The sequence below is a fragment of the Cebidichthys violaceus genome, unplaced genomic scaffold (genome assembly GCF_023349555.1).
Source record: "Cebidichthys violaceus isolate CVI_PGR_0920_01 unplaced genomic scaffold, fCebVio1.0.p SCAF_2, whole genome shotgun sequence".
Classification (NCBI taxonomy): domain Eukaryota; kingdom Metazoa; phylum Chordata; class Actinopteri; order Perciformes; family Stichaeidae; genus Cebidichthys; species Cebidichthys violaceus.
This window is the reverse complement of record NW_027176372.1, coordinates 9,268,907-9,282,445: the sequence shown is the minus strand read 5'-3', so window position 1 is coordinate 9,282,445 and position 13,539 is coordinate 9,268,907. Positions and strand designations below refer to the sequence as shown.

Below are 13,539 nucleotides of genomic sequence, written 5' to 3'. Positions count from 1 at the left end.
AGAATTCTCTGACACAGTGGGCTATCAAATGGTCAGCTATAATGTCACTGGAAACAATGACAGTTGGAGAATCCGACCTCACCCGGTCCAGGGTCACTCCAGTTCGTACGCAGTGGTCAAAGAGGTCGGGCCAGTCTGGCGGTCTGACCACACCACAAAGCATGCAGACTGTGGGTCTAATTTTCTGCTGTGTTTCCTGTGGAAGTCCAGCTCGTTTTCTGCTGCCAGAGAGATGACGTGTCCCAAAAAAAAAAAACCCACACTGTAGCTTTAGCAACCTATCTGACAACCTGAAAGCAAATGAGACCGCTTTGTAGCTTTTAATGTCCTCTGCAGAGCGTTTTAGCGTCCTCCAGTTTTGTTTTTATGGCCAGTGTTTTGATTCAGTCTCACTGTTCTCAGTGTCTGTTTTCAGGGAAAAAGCTCTGGAGAAACCCCCAATGTGTGCTTCCTGTCCAGCACCAGACAGCAGACAGACAAAGTTGGCGATTAGCTGGTGGACGAAGTGGAGCATTTAGTGGCTAAAGAGCCACAGCACTCCCTTAGGAGATGGTGGAGGCCACAACAGAGCTATAGGCGAGCAGAGCAGGTCAGGGACATGACTCCAGATGTATGCTCATGTCATGTTGAAACAGTTTGCCAACACGTCAGCCAACTTCAAAGGGGATGATATCCCAGTGTTATGTCTACAGTTTTTCGCTGCCCGCAAAGTGTCCAGAAATGCAGGTGAATGCATGTTTAGCAAGTACAGTGGATGATTCATATTACCTGTTTTAAAGTGAGCAAGTTGCACTAAAGCTGTTCTGCTGTTGTTTTCTGGTACAACATCTGTAGCATATGGTATAAAAATGCTACCAGACATGAGAGTGCTCTAGCATGATTGAATTATGGGAGCTGCAATTATGCTTTCATCACTAAGAGGATTTTTTGTTTTTCACAGCTAGATAAGTCGTGTTTTTGGTCTCCAAAAGTTTCTGTGATCTCTACTGATCATAATGGCCTAAATTTACTTTAATACCCCCCCCCCCCCCTTGTCTCCTCACCTCTGTGATTCCTGCCAAGTTGGTTAGTTATATAACCTGTAAATGAGAAGGTCAGCACCCAGCAGTCATCGCTATGGATACCTGGCACGGACACACACACACACACACACACACACACACACACACACACCGTACATCTTGACTGGTCCAGTTTGGAGCTGCGTGTGTGTGTGTGTGTGTGTGTGTGTGTGTGTGTGTGTGTGTGTGTGTGTGTGTGTGTGTGTGTGCGTGACAGTGCATGTAAGTAGGGCAGCGGCAGCAGCGTTACCTAACGCACCCAGAAAACACATCTGGGGAGTTGAAGCGGCCCTCTCACTGATTACAGCTTCCTGTACGCACGCACATGGTTCATTTACATGAACCATCAACCACACACACGCAAACATCGGCTCACGTTTGGCCCCAATTCTGACCACAAACACAAACACACACACACACAAACACACACACACACACACGGAGGAGAAAGTCACAGATGTCACAACACAGATGTGCGTACGTGTAAGTGCCAAGACTGTACAGTGAGTGTTCAAGACACTGACACTCAAATGGCTGTAAGTCATCCGTTTTTAACAAGTCAGTGTCATTTATTGTGTAATAAATCCAAAATAGTCATCAGAAACACTGCAGATCTGAAATCTATTGTGTGAAATTGTGAGAAGTAGGCTAATAAGTCTCATTAGAATGTTTTGGGTTCATTTGAGTTATCGTCTGCTATCATCTCAAAGCTTGAGATGCTTCAATGAAAGTGACTTTAAATGAGTGCGTAAGGGTTCGGGGTGTTGCTTAAAGGGGTATTACACAGACTTTTACACATGAAGGGCAGCTTACTCGTCACAGGAAGTACGACTCGGCCTGTGAAAACAGTTGAGTAATGTTCGCTGTGACTCAGGAAGAGCTCTCTACAGTCCACACTGATGACGTCAATGGAGAGTAACAGAGAGCCAGCGTTACAAACCCAGTTTGACAGACAGCGCATCTACCAGCCATGGAGGGTCTAATGAAAGGAGATCAGGAAGAATCAGGAAATCTCCGCCTGTACTGCTTTCATTTTTACCATTTGTTTTTCAATTTGTTTTTTTGTGAGTGCCCCATTTTTTTGAGAAGTGTATCACTAAATGCTGGACTACTCCTTTAAGAGCCCCTTAAATAGAACATTGGGCTGTTTTGAGGAGAGTCCAAGAAAAGTTTCAGTATTTTTTGTTCAGTTAACTGATGAATTATATTCTTTCAAATGTCTCATTACACTCCTGGGGATGCAGTTCTGGTCGGGAAATAATGAATGAATGAATCCTTTTATTTATTTGACTAACAGTGAATTCTAAATATATTATATAATAAAAAAAGTACTATAAAAACATCTACCAAGCGCTAACTTTTAATCGTAAAATGTTAACTCTACGGAGGTTGCTACACATTCCCAGACAAACTACGGAGGAGTTGATCTCAGTGACTTCAGTTTAAAAAAAATACATTCTTGTGGCTTAGAAAGAAGTCAACACATGTGGGTTGAAAAATTCCAAATGCCTTACTTAGAGACACACAAGACATGCATGCTGATGCTTTCACCCGAGTGTTCTACACAGTGATTTATAGTGCCGTAAAGGCATTTTAACTTTCAAACCCAAATGGCTGAACTTGGCTGTGTTACTATGAGAAAAATACAGTCGACATACACACAGATAACAAAAGAACCCAGAAAAAAAGGTTTAATTTGTTCTTTACTGTGCATTTTATGTACAAGAGAAATTCTCAAAAGGCAATACAAAATAAAACAAAATGCATAAAAATAATATATAGTTACTGTGAGATTTAATTGATGCAAAGGAAACTTTTCAGCCGTGAACACTTTCCTTTCGTGATGTGAAGCAAATCAATCTCCAAGTGATATATTAATGTTTTGATTGCTGTTTCAACTACATGTTTGGTTATGATCGGAAAATGTTTCCAAACCAGCCAACATGACGCGCTGAAAACTATTAAAAACACATAAAAAGTGGATGTGATGATAGTTTTGCTGGATTCCTGAACAGATGACCTTTTGGGAGATGACAGATTTCTGTAGGACGCCAACAGACACTGTGTAGTTTCCTATGCAAAATATCAAAAGAGAAACATTTCAAAAATATAATTTACGATGACAACCAACACGTTGGACACACTCGAGCACAACAAACATTGGTTTAGTGTCAGTGGAACGTGTTACAAGAATATATATTTGTTTAAAGAACCCGATGCACAGACGGCAGATTGAGGAGACATGGATCAGCAAGTTTTTACCAAAGCTCATGAGCGGCAGCAGTTGCTTCAGTCATTTTTTACTCCAGCTTAAATTAGATGTTATCCCATTTCACTCTGGTCATAGTGTTTTCCACATTCCTCAAAATGTGAGCCTGTACCACTGCCTTACAATAAACACACACACACACACACACACACACACACACACACACACACACACACACACACACACACACACACACACACACACACACACACACACACAGAGTGACAGAGAGACACTTTTTTCTCTCCTTCTCATCGTCACTTTTAATCAACTTTCCATGAATAAATCTTTTATTTTTAATAAAATAATCCTGTCTTCCCTGAAATATTTACTGATATCGGGTGGAATCATCTGAGTTATTAGATATTAGATATTTTCTGCTGTGAGACTGCAGGTATTTCCTCTCATTCAGGCACATTTTAACATACTAAGACTGTTGAAAAAATATGGATCCACTTCAAGTAAGACGCATTAATGATTTGGGGGTCCCACCCTGCCATTTAGAAAACATCAATGTACACCATGAGGATGTAAAGAAAGAAGGAGTTAGGCTGATCCGGTCTTTAGCTGTGATTGGCTGGTTTGCACCAATCTGAAGACTTAAGCCAGGATAGAAAACAGGAAGTAAGAAAACAACAGAAAACAGCAACTCTTTGTGTGCAAATGCATTCTGGTCCATCTAGACTCTTGGCCCCGCTTCAGATCTGAAGGGTCAGATCTGACCTGCTTGGGCTTATGTACAAAATCTCACTGAAACCAGTACCCCTCACTGGACGATCTGGGGCATCTCGCTCCAGGCTTTGGCCTTCTTCTTGGCCAGGGCCATCCAGGGAGGCTCATCCTGGGGCAACGCCGGGGGAGGCAGGCCTCGCTGGGAGGCCGGGGTCTGGCTGGAAAGCCCTGGAGCTCTTGAGCCAGACTTTTCCGGGGCGGTTCTTGAGGAATAGGGAGGGGAGGTGGGTGTCGTGCTCTGGGGCTGTGGTGTCTTGGATGAGGTGGCCGTTTTAGAGGGTGACAGCGGGCTTGTGCAAGAGGGAGATTTTTGGGGCACAGGAATCGGAGCAGGGGATGACCGGGACCTTTGGGGAGGGATAGGTTGGTGTGGGTGTTTGGCGGTGGCCGGGGGAAGCTGGGGTTTTGGAGGGACAGGGCAAGGCAGCGCCTGGGATTTAAGAGGTTGAGGTGGCACCGGAGTCGGAGGAGAGAGAGACCTCCTGGCCTCTTTTTCTACAGATGCCGAATGCTTACTGATCTCCACTGGAAGAAAAAAAATAGAAACATACACACACACACACACACACACACACACACACACACGTCAATCAAACGCATGTGACTTATCAGTCATCTTAGTATGTAACTTGTCAGCATATCAATAATGAGGAAACATGTTGATAGACATATTTCTTTTCTTTTTCTTTTTTTGTTTAATTTAACTATTTGTTTATTTTATTTTGAAAATTCTTCCTTTCTCTTTTAAATTTCTTTTTTTTTTAAATACTGTTCCAATCTCAAACTATATTTTATATCACCTGTTTTATATCTGTAAATGTACATTCATATTATTGTACTTTTTTCATATAAATGGAAATGAGCATTGACGAAACAACAATATATGCAATGTATAATTTTGTTTGGTTGAATACAAATATTTGAAATATAAAGTTAAAAAAACGCCTTGCTCAGCAGTTAAGAAAAAATAAATACATATTCCTGTTAAATGACTATCTTGATGTCTTTGTGAACTCAGAGGGTGAATGTTAAAACGTGAACTGAAGGGACTCTTGTTGGGTTGGTTGCAGTAGCACAGTTTGTCCACATGAGGTCAAACCTGCATCAGTCAAAAGCTTCACGTCCAACGGTGGTAGCAGGAGAGTCCTGATGAGTGAACTCAAACTGGACCTGAGGTCGTTACAGAAATCCAGCGTGTTCAGCAGAATACAAATTCAAATTCAAATTAGACTAAACTAAATAAAGCCTGTTGTTGCTGCAGCTGATGGGTCTTTTGTAAATGCGTTTTTGGCAGTACAACGTGTCATGCAATTTCAAATGACTGTGTGTGTGTGTGTGTGTGTGTGTGTGTGTGTGTGTTCTGACCTTTGCCGGTTGACTCTGCTGTTCTGTTGCTGTGCTCCTGGCTTGCAGCTGAGCTGACATACAGTGGCAGTGAACTCTTCCTCTCTTGCTCCTCCTGATGACAGAGAGCAGCACAGATGTACACACTAGGTTATGTGGCTGGAAACGTGCGGTGAGCCAAAACAAGGTTTACAATCCTATAATCTCATACGAGTGCACCTCCATCTGAACTATGTATTTTAGAGAACCAAAACCTAAACATCGTGTCAGCTACAATGCAGTTTTAAAACACACACACACACACACACACACACACACACACACACACGCGCACACACACACACACACACACACACACACACACACACGCACGCACGAGTATGTGCGCTGTTTTGTTTTTATCACCCCATAAACCTCAGCTGGTACCTGAGATGGAGAAAAGGAAGAAGAAATCTCAGCTTGTTACCTTCCTGACAGTAATCTCATCGAGCGAGTTTTCTTTGTAGACCTTCTGTTTCTGTTTGGCCACAGAGATCCAGCTGGGAGGATAAGATCCACCTGAGAGACCACGAACTGGAGCCGGGTCTGGATCAATAAGACAGTAGCAGACACACTGTTACACCATGGGCTGAATCAGGAGCTGCTGACTCTTCAAATCTGATTCAGCCCAAGTTTTGGGCAATTACACATACATATGCATAAGAAAGCTGTGAGCATTGTGCCCGAAAATGAAAATGATGTGTGTTTTTGTGAGTGTGTGTACACACACCTGACGTGCGTTTGTTTTTCCCTCCGCTGTCTCCGTGTATGTCTGGTTTCTTGGGGAGGGCGGGCTTGATGCTGACTGGCTGACTGATGGAGGGCTTCATGCTGATTGGCTGCTGTGAGTCAACTCTACAGCTGGTTGGCTGAGCTTGAGGCTCGATGGGAGGCTGGAAAAGAGTGATGAATACAAAATTCAATACAAAAACTTACTTTACACCTGTGTTCATTAATTTGTTTTTGGCCACATGTGTCAGCAGAAACAAGCTACAAACACATACGCAACATATTAACACCTTATTGTTGTTGTTCATCGTTTATTTAATGATCACAAGGGGCACAAGGGGAAGGGAATCACCTCTGTGTTTTCCTCCTCTGAGCTGAAGAGGTGGAGAGCTGACGTTTTCCTCAGCCGAACTCCAAAAGGACTGTCGGGGTTTCCCTCCGCTACCACGGAGCTCTCTGCAGGGGGACAAGTTCGGTCTGCGGTTTAACTTTATTTAAACTCCAACCGCAAGTTCACTTCATGTGACACCAAGACAAAGACCAGAACCAGGTACCCAAATGAACAAATCTTCATGATCTATCTTTGTCCCTACCTTCTGTGCTCGCCGTGATCAGAGGTTGAATGGATGATGGAGGAGGTGCAGGGGCGGTCCCTGCACTCCTCACTCTACCAGGGCTCAACACCAGTTCCACCTTGGCCGAACTGGCTGGCTCGGCCTCCACTTCGGGGTCCTTGCTATTCGCAGCCTCCGCCTCCACATCTCCGGGCCCTGTGACGGCGGACGGGGACGAGGGAGGAGTCAAACTCTCCCCTGCCTCCCCCACAGAGAGTGACCTCTGCCAGGCGGGGGCGATGGTGAAGCGGGCTTTGCTCTGATCTGAAACACTGGGCGGCTGCTTAACCTCTTCGCCCACAGAGGCAGGAGGTGCAGCCTCTCCCTCCGGGGCTGACGTTTTTTCTTCTTCTACGGCTTCCACCTCGTCAGCTGGTTCTTCTTCTTGTGTGGCTGCTGCAGCGTGACCAGGTGTCTCACTTTCGTTGGGGTGTGCGGCAGTTGGGGACTGTTGGAAGAAAGGCGTGGCTTTCTCTGAGCTTGGAGAGAGTAGATTTATGTGGATGGTGGTAGTGCCCGTCTTACTGGGAGTGATGGCTCCACTCTCTTGTGCCCAAGTCTCGTCATGTGACCCTGGAAGTGACAAAGAAGGAGGCTTGGCAGAAACGTTAGCTTGTTTTGTGGACACTTCCACGCCTTCCTGCTGCAGATCTCGTTCACTCTTGTCCTCCTCTTGCTCTGATTTTTGTCCCGGCCGGTCGATCTCCACGCCTTCCTCCACGCCTTCCTCCACGCCTTCCTCCACCTTCTCTTCTCCATCTTCCCTCTCCTCTCCGAAGCTTCGATCGGAAGCTGCTCGACTCTGATGCGCTGCCTCGTCGCCCAGCTCTGTCTCCTCGTCATTGATGCTCACAGTGTCATCTCCAACCACAACATCTACACCCTCATCCTCCTTCTGCGGCAACATGGCAACTTCCTCGTCTGCTGCCTCGTGAAACGTCTCCGTCATCTCCTCTGTGGCCTCCCTCTCTTCTTCTATCGCCTCCTCTGCCTCCTCCACTCTCACCTCTGCCTCCTCCACATCTTCCTCTTCCCTTTTCTCCAGTCCCTCTTCCTCCACCTCTGGCTCCTTCTCCAGCTCTATTGCCTCCTCCTCTCCCTCACTCTCCTCTTCTTCTCTTCTCTCTTCCTCTGCCTGGTTGACAGTGTTTCTTGTTTGTACATCATCTTGTTCCTCGGGGGTGACTTCCTCTTCTTTCTCTCCGTCTTCTTCTCGCTGAAAGATAAAGAAAAGAGAGATTTAGCGTTTAGCCACTAAGAAACTTTCCCTCAGGAGTCGGTGGAGACCAAAAACAGAGCTAAAAGAGAGAATATTGGACTGATATTCATCAAGTGGCCGGAAACCTGACATTAAGGAATGCTAATGTTTCATATCTGCTGGTTATGTAAACGGGCAACTGTTTGCAATGAACTTTATGTATTTGGAGATTAAATATTACACAGACATCAAGTAAAATACAAATGATAAAATTATATTATAAATATTGGTAACTGCATCAGAGTAATGTACATCACGTCTTGCCAAGAGGTCCAACAACTCGATTGTTTTTAGATTTCACTACATGAGTATTTTGGCACGATGAAAACATTTCATAACAGCCACCTCAGGATCTGAAAAAACATTCTCCATCACACCTGACTAACTCTCTCTGAGAGAGAGAGAGAGAGAGAGAGAGAGAGAGAGAGAGAGAGAGAGAGAGAGAGAGACGGGGAAAGAATGAGAATAACAGTGTTAGCGGTGCTGTCTGCAGATCGCATTCAGAGAGAGAGAGAGAGAGAGAGAGAGAGAGAGAGAGAGAGTTTGGTGAATCTCTCTTGGTATGAACAAATTCAAGAGGTTTCGGATAAGGATAAGTTAGGGTCCCTGCATTGATTTTTAAAACTACTTCACTCACAATATTAAAAATGAGTCAAAGATACATACATCATGTTGACAGACATGTTCCACCACTTCTTCCTGTGCTGCTTCTTCTGCCTCCTCTTCTTCAACATCTCGACAAGAAGGAGTGCTCAAAGTGGCGACCTCTTCCTCTTCCTCTTCCTCTTCCTCCGCAGTGTGATCGTACAGGAGGAAACCAGCGGCAGCAGCCTGATAACCGACAGGCTCGTCCACCACTGCCTCCTCTTCTTTCACCTCCTCACCTTCCTCTACCTCGACGTCTTCTCTTTCCTTTTCCTCCTCCTCCTCCTCCTCCTCTTCTTCTATCTCCAGGACGACACCCTCAGGCTCCATGCCCAGCGAGCAGGACGAGAGGGGAGTCTTCAAGGAGCTCAGCACTTCCTGTAAGAAGGAGCTCTCCTCCTCCCTGTTGTCCTGGACTCCATCTTCTTCTCCACTCAGCGCCAAGTCACTTTCAACCCCCCTCTCCTCTGCTCCATAGGCAATGCCTGGAGGGTCCAGCAAGTACTCTCTCGGACCAGCAGGGGGCTCTGGCGTTGCTCTAGAAGCAGATATCAATGGGTCAGATTGAAAGAAGGAGGAAACATAAACAAGAGAGACTGAGATGAGGAGAGAACAAAGAGGAAATTATATTTAATCACCCGGGACTGTCCAGAGAGGAGTCCCTGGGGCTATGCTTGGAGGAGGGCCGAGGCTGGGCGTCTGGGGCTTCCTCCTCAGAGAGCCGCAGCTCAGGAGGAGAGGAAGAGTCCGGGCCGTGAGAAACATCCTGCTCTGCTTGGGACTGGTCCTCTCCCTCCTCCCTCTCCTCCTCCTCATCTCTCAACAGGGAGTGTCTGGAATGCTGTGGCTGCTCCTGCTCCTGCTCCTCCTCCTCCTCCTCCTCGTCTTCTTCTTCTTCTTCCTCCCTATTCCCTGTTGGTTTCAGCTCTTCACCACTTACAACTGGACCACAGACAGAAGCAAATATCTCAGAGGTCAACCTGATATGACACCATGGCACAGAGAATATGGTATGGCTGCCAACGTTAAAATTAAATTATTTAACCAAATCAAAGTCACAGATTTTTCTATTTCTTCAAATTGGTGGACAATGTACGACATAAACTTGAAAACTGAATTGAAAACTTTTGCATTTGAAAATCAATCATATGCTGACTTTAACTCATTTCTAATGTTTTATTATAATGGTAGGAATCTCTAATTTCTTAACATCATAAGAGCCATATTTATTGATATATTTATTATAAATAATTGAATTAGAGCAATTAAAGTCTTGGTTGCAAACTGTCTGCAAATTTGAAAATAAAAAAACATACAATTTCTTTGTCACTAAGGCAATGTTATGCTCAGGAGTAAACTGAAGATTTATTGTCAATTGAGCTTTTATTTCAATTATAAATTTGGGTGTAATTATATATTTTTGATAATTCAATTTGCAATATGCAATTTCACTTTGATAAAATGATATATTTGAATATTAATTATTATATTATTTAATATGAGTCATTGATTTGAAGTGATGAATAAATAAAATAAGATGGAGTGCAGTTGAGCAGAAAGAAAAAAAAAAGAATAGTGCTGACCTTCTGGTGTGTTCGGTTGTTCTCGCTCCTCTGCAGCTTCTGTTATGGAGGAGTTCAGTATCTCCTCCACCACAGAGTCTCCCTCTGCTTTCATCTCCAGCCTCTGCATGGACAGGAGACCCGTCATTCATTCTCATCTGACAATTTGGTCTTTACCACATCATTTCTAGCTAGCACGCCATGACTGGCTGAATGGTGTAGCGTATGTGCTTGTGCCAGTGCGTTAGTGCGTCTGGATGTCTTACAGCGACAGGTTTCCTCCTGTTGCCGGCTTTGTGTCTCAGGCCCAGCTTGTGTTTGGCAGCAGAGTTATCCAGACAGCCGAAGGGACTGGCCGGCTGACTGAAATCCCCCGGGACCACCAGGGGGCTCACAGCTCTGCTGGAGGCAGCGCAGGACAGCTGGGACGAGAAGGAGACAGCGTTTCACAAATAACTAACTGACAAGGGGAAAATACTCCAGGGGCATTTGGAAACACAGGTGAAGTTGATTGTGATAAAAGGTGTTTTTTTCCCCCCATAAACGTTGATGGCAGCAGATACAGAAAGCAGAGTGAGTAGAGCGAGACCAGCAAAGAGAGGGAGAGAGAGAGTCCAGCTGGATAAATATTAGCTGTCTTTATCTGCAGGACCAACACTTACCTCTCTGTCCTCTTACACTTGTTTCAACATAAAATCTTACAGAGGTTCTTAACTTTTCCCAAAAAACACACAAACCTGAGTCCAAATTATTCACAGTTTGACATCTCAACACACGCTAAAGGAGCACAGTGACAGTTTTAAGTGACACAATTCTGTGTTTGAGAACTTTTTTTATACTTACAAAACTGTGAGGTCTGTGACTTGCCCCAACGTTTTGCTTTTTCAAATGTAATTTTTGATGCTTTGAGCGCCACTCTTTGCTCCACTGTACTGGGTACAGTACACTGGGATCTTAGGAAACCAAAACTGTTTACATGGCTTGATACCACTGAGGTCATGTGATATGTCTTCATGATGTTGGTGAACTGACCATTTAAGACTCACATTACTGTCAAAAAAACTCACTAGGCCGTGTGGCTGTTAGAGGAATATGATCCAGGTTCTTCTTTGTTGACATCTAGATTTCTGTTTATGGAGCTTTCAGGTCTCTATGTGTATGTGAGTGAGTAAATGAGAGAGAGAGAGAGCGAGAGAGAGAGAGAGAGAGAGACAGAATTCAAACTCTATAACTACAAGCAGACACACCGACTGCCAGAGAAACCATTGGAATGCACTCTGAACACACACACACACACACACACACACACACACACACACACACACACACACAGTGGGTCAGTAGAATAACACGTACAGTATTATGGACAAAGACAAGAGAAAGACAGTCAGAAAAACTGAGATAACAAAGTGACATATAGTGGAAGAAGAGGTCAAATAAGACTTCCGTTTAAGGTTTGAAGAGCAGCTAGAGGGTTATGACCAAACCCACCAACACACGCACGCACACACACACACACACACACACACACACACACACACACACACACACACACACACACACACACACACACACACACACACACACACTGAGGTACATCTTTAAGCATCACACACAAAGCACATGACAGCTATTTACTTTGCCTCAGATATAGTGTGCATTTGTGTTTGTAAATTTACCTTGTGAATCAGAACTGCATCAGATCGTTAAATTCTCAGGTGGAAATAGACCATAATTTACTAAATGAACATCATGCTGTCATGAAGACTTAAACTAGAGACTGAGACCATAAACTCATGTTTAATGTTTACTGAGGTAATAAATCAAGTGAGAAGTAGAGTCATTTTCTCATAGACTTCTATACAATTGGACTTCTTTTTAGAACCAGAGCAGTCGCCCCCTGATGGCCATTAGAAAGAATGCAAGTTTAACGCACTTCAGCAATGGCTTCGATTTTCAGACACAGAGATCGCCGCCTGGTGTCTAACTGTGTCTGCCTGATTTTTGGTTCTGAACAGTTAATGTACGGTTGGTTTCACTGAACACCTGTGTGAGTAAACCAAAAACAGTTGTGGACCTGAGAAGCAAAACAAGCTAAAAGACACTAAAACAGCAAAGACTTTGGTTATAATTCTCTGCAGGTTTCTGCATCATGAACTTTCCCATTACACACAGTCATTTGATCCATTGTTAATATAAAAATAACAATTAGTGCAGCTTTAACACCCAGCATTGGAAGTTATTCCTTTCCATCGTGAATATTTCAAGCTCAAAGCCCAAAACTGCAAAACCATCCAAACTACATGTCAACAATCGACAAAGCCTGCGCCCTTTCTATTTACAGTAAATAGACAGACAGACCCAGACCCAAGCACCCGGAGGGATTATAGACTGACATGGACTCACTGTCTAGCTCAAAACTGTCAGCCCTGCCAGGAAATCCAAGTTCATTTTCAGAATAAGATCTCAAAAAACCATAGTGTGTCTCCCTGAAGTCTGTCGTGAGTACTCAGTGAGTGGAAAAGCTCCAGAAAGTGCCACTGCAACTCAGAAGTCACTGCAGTCCTCCTTGACCGCATTCCTATGCGTGGAATGCTCTTTAAAGTGGATATTTTCTGTTTTTTGTGTGCACGTCTCTGTAGCGGGCCATCTGTGGTTCTTTTCAGTGGGGAAATGACTGGCCAAAAAAACATTCTGAAATTGCTAAAACGGCACTATCATTAAATGCTCATTTGTCATACTTTGCTGACTGTGCTTTTTGCCCACATTAAAGCCCGGCGAGACTAAATTAATAGTTTAGGACATTAGCCTTATCACGAATTGGCACTGTCCAACTGAAAAGTACTCATTGCAGTGAACTGTTCTAACGGACAGTGCCGTTTGGGAGCTTATGGGACATTTCGAACGACTCAGGCTGAAACTACAAACACTCATACGGCAGGTCAGCGGCAGACAATTAGAGGATACAAAGGGAGAAAGAGGAATAGAGTAAGAAAGAAGGATTAAGGGGACTTTTATTTAGTCGCGTTTCGGTGATTAGATTCGATCATGAGATGTTTTTTATCGTCACGGTCACATGAGGAGAAAAGTCACCCTCACACAGCCGGAAGGTTCCTCTGTATAAGGTTCCTTTATAAAGCACATATCGTGCACACAGTTCGGCTGTGGATAGGGGAATTCCCTCGCCATGTTACTTCAACACTGTGTGTTTAGTTGTGGATTCATTCGTGTTCTTGAGGGCAGTGATGTAGCGCTGCAATGTAATATTTTCATCTGACAAAAAACA

At 44.2% G+C, this 13,539-nt stretch overlaps 1 protein-coding gene across 3 annotated transcripts in view; it reads right to left on the bottom strand.

The window, feature by feature from the left end:
• Positions 1–2,746: 2,746 nt before the first annotated feature.
• The window catches only part of zgc:66433 (uncharacterized protein LOC321250 homolog), a 36,883-nt gene continuing 26,090 nt past the window's right edge, over positions 2,747–13,539 (bottom strand). For all 3 annotated transcript variants that reach the window (XM_068714241.1, XM_068714243.1, XM_068714242.1), the window contains exons 7-16: positions 10,520–10,675; positions 10,275–10,377; positions 9,330–9,633; positions 8,713–9,229; positions 6,768–8,004; positions 6,527–6,630; positions 6,176–6,338; positions 5,873–5,991; positions 5,428–5,521; positions 2,747–4,587 (exon numbers count right to left, since the gene is read on the bottom strand). In XM_068714241.1, coding sequence (XP_068570342.1) covers positions 4,097–4,587; positions 5,428–5,521; positions 5,873–5,991; positions 6,176–6,338; positions 6,527–6,630; positions 6,768–8,004; positions 8,713–9,229; positions 9,330–9,633; positions 10,275–10,377; positions 10,520–10,675 — 3,288 coding nt within the window. In that variant the 3' untranslated portion in view covers positions 2,747–4,096. The remainder of the gene's footprint in view (positions 4,588–5,427; positions 5,522–5,872; positions 5,992–6,175; positions 6,339–6,526; positions 6,631–6,767; positions 8,005–8,712; positions 9,230–9,329; positions 9,634–10,274; positions 10,378–10,519; positions 10,676–13,539) is intronic.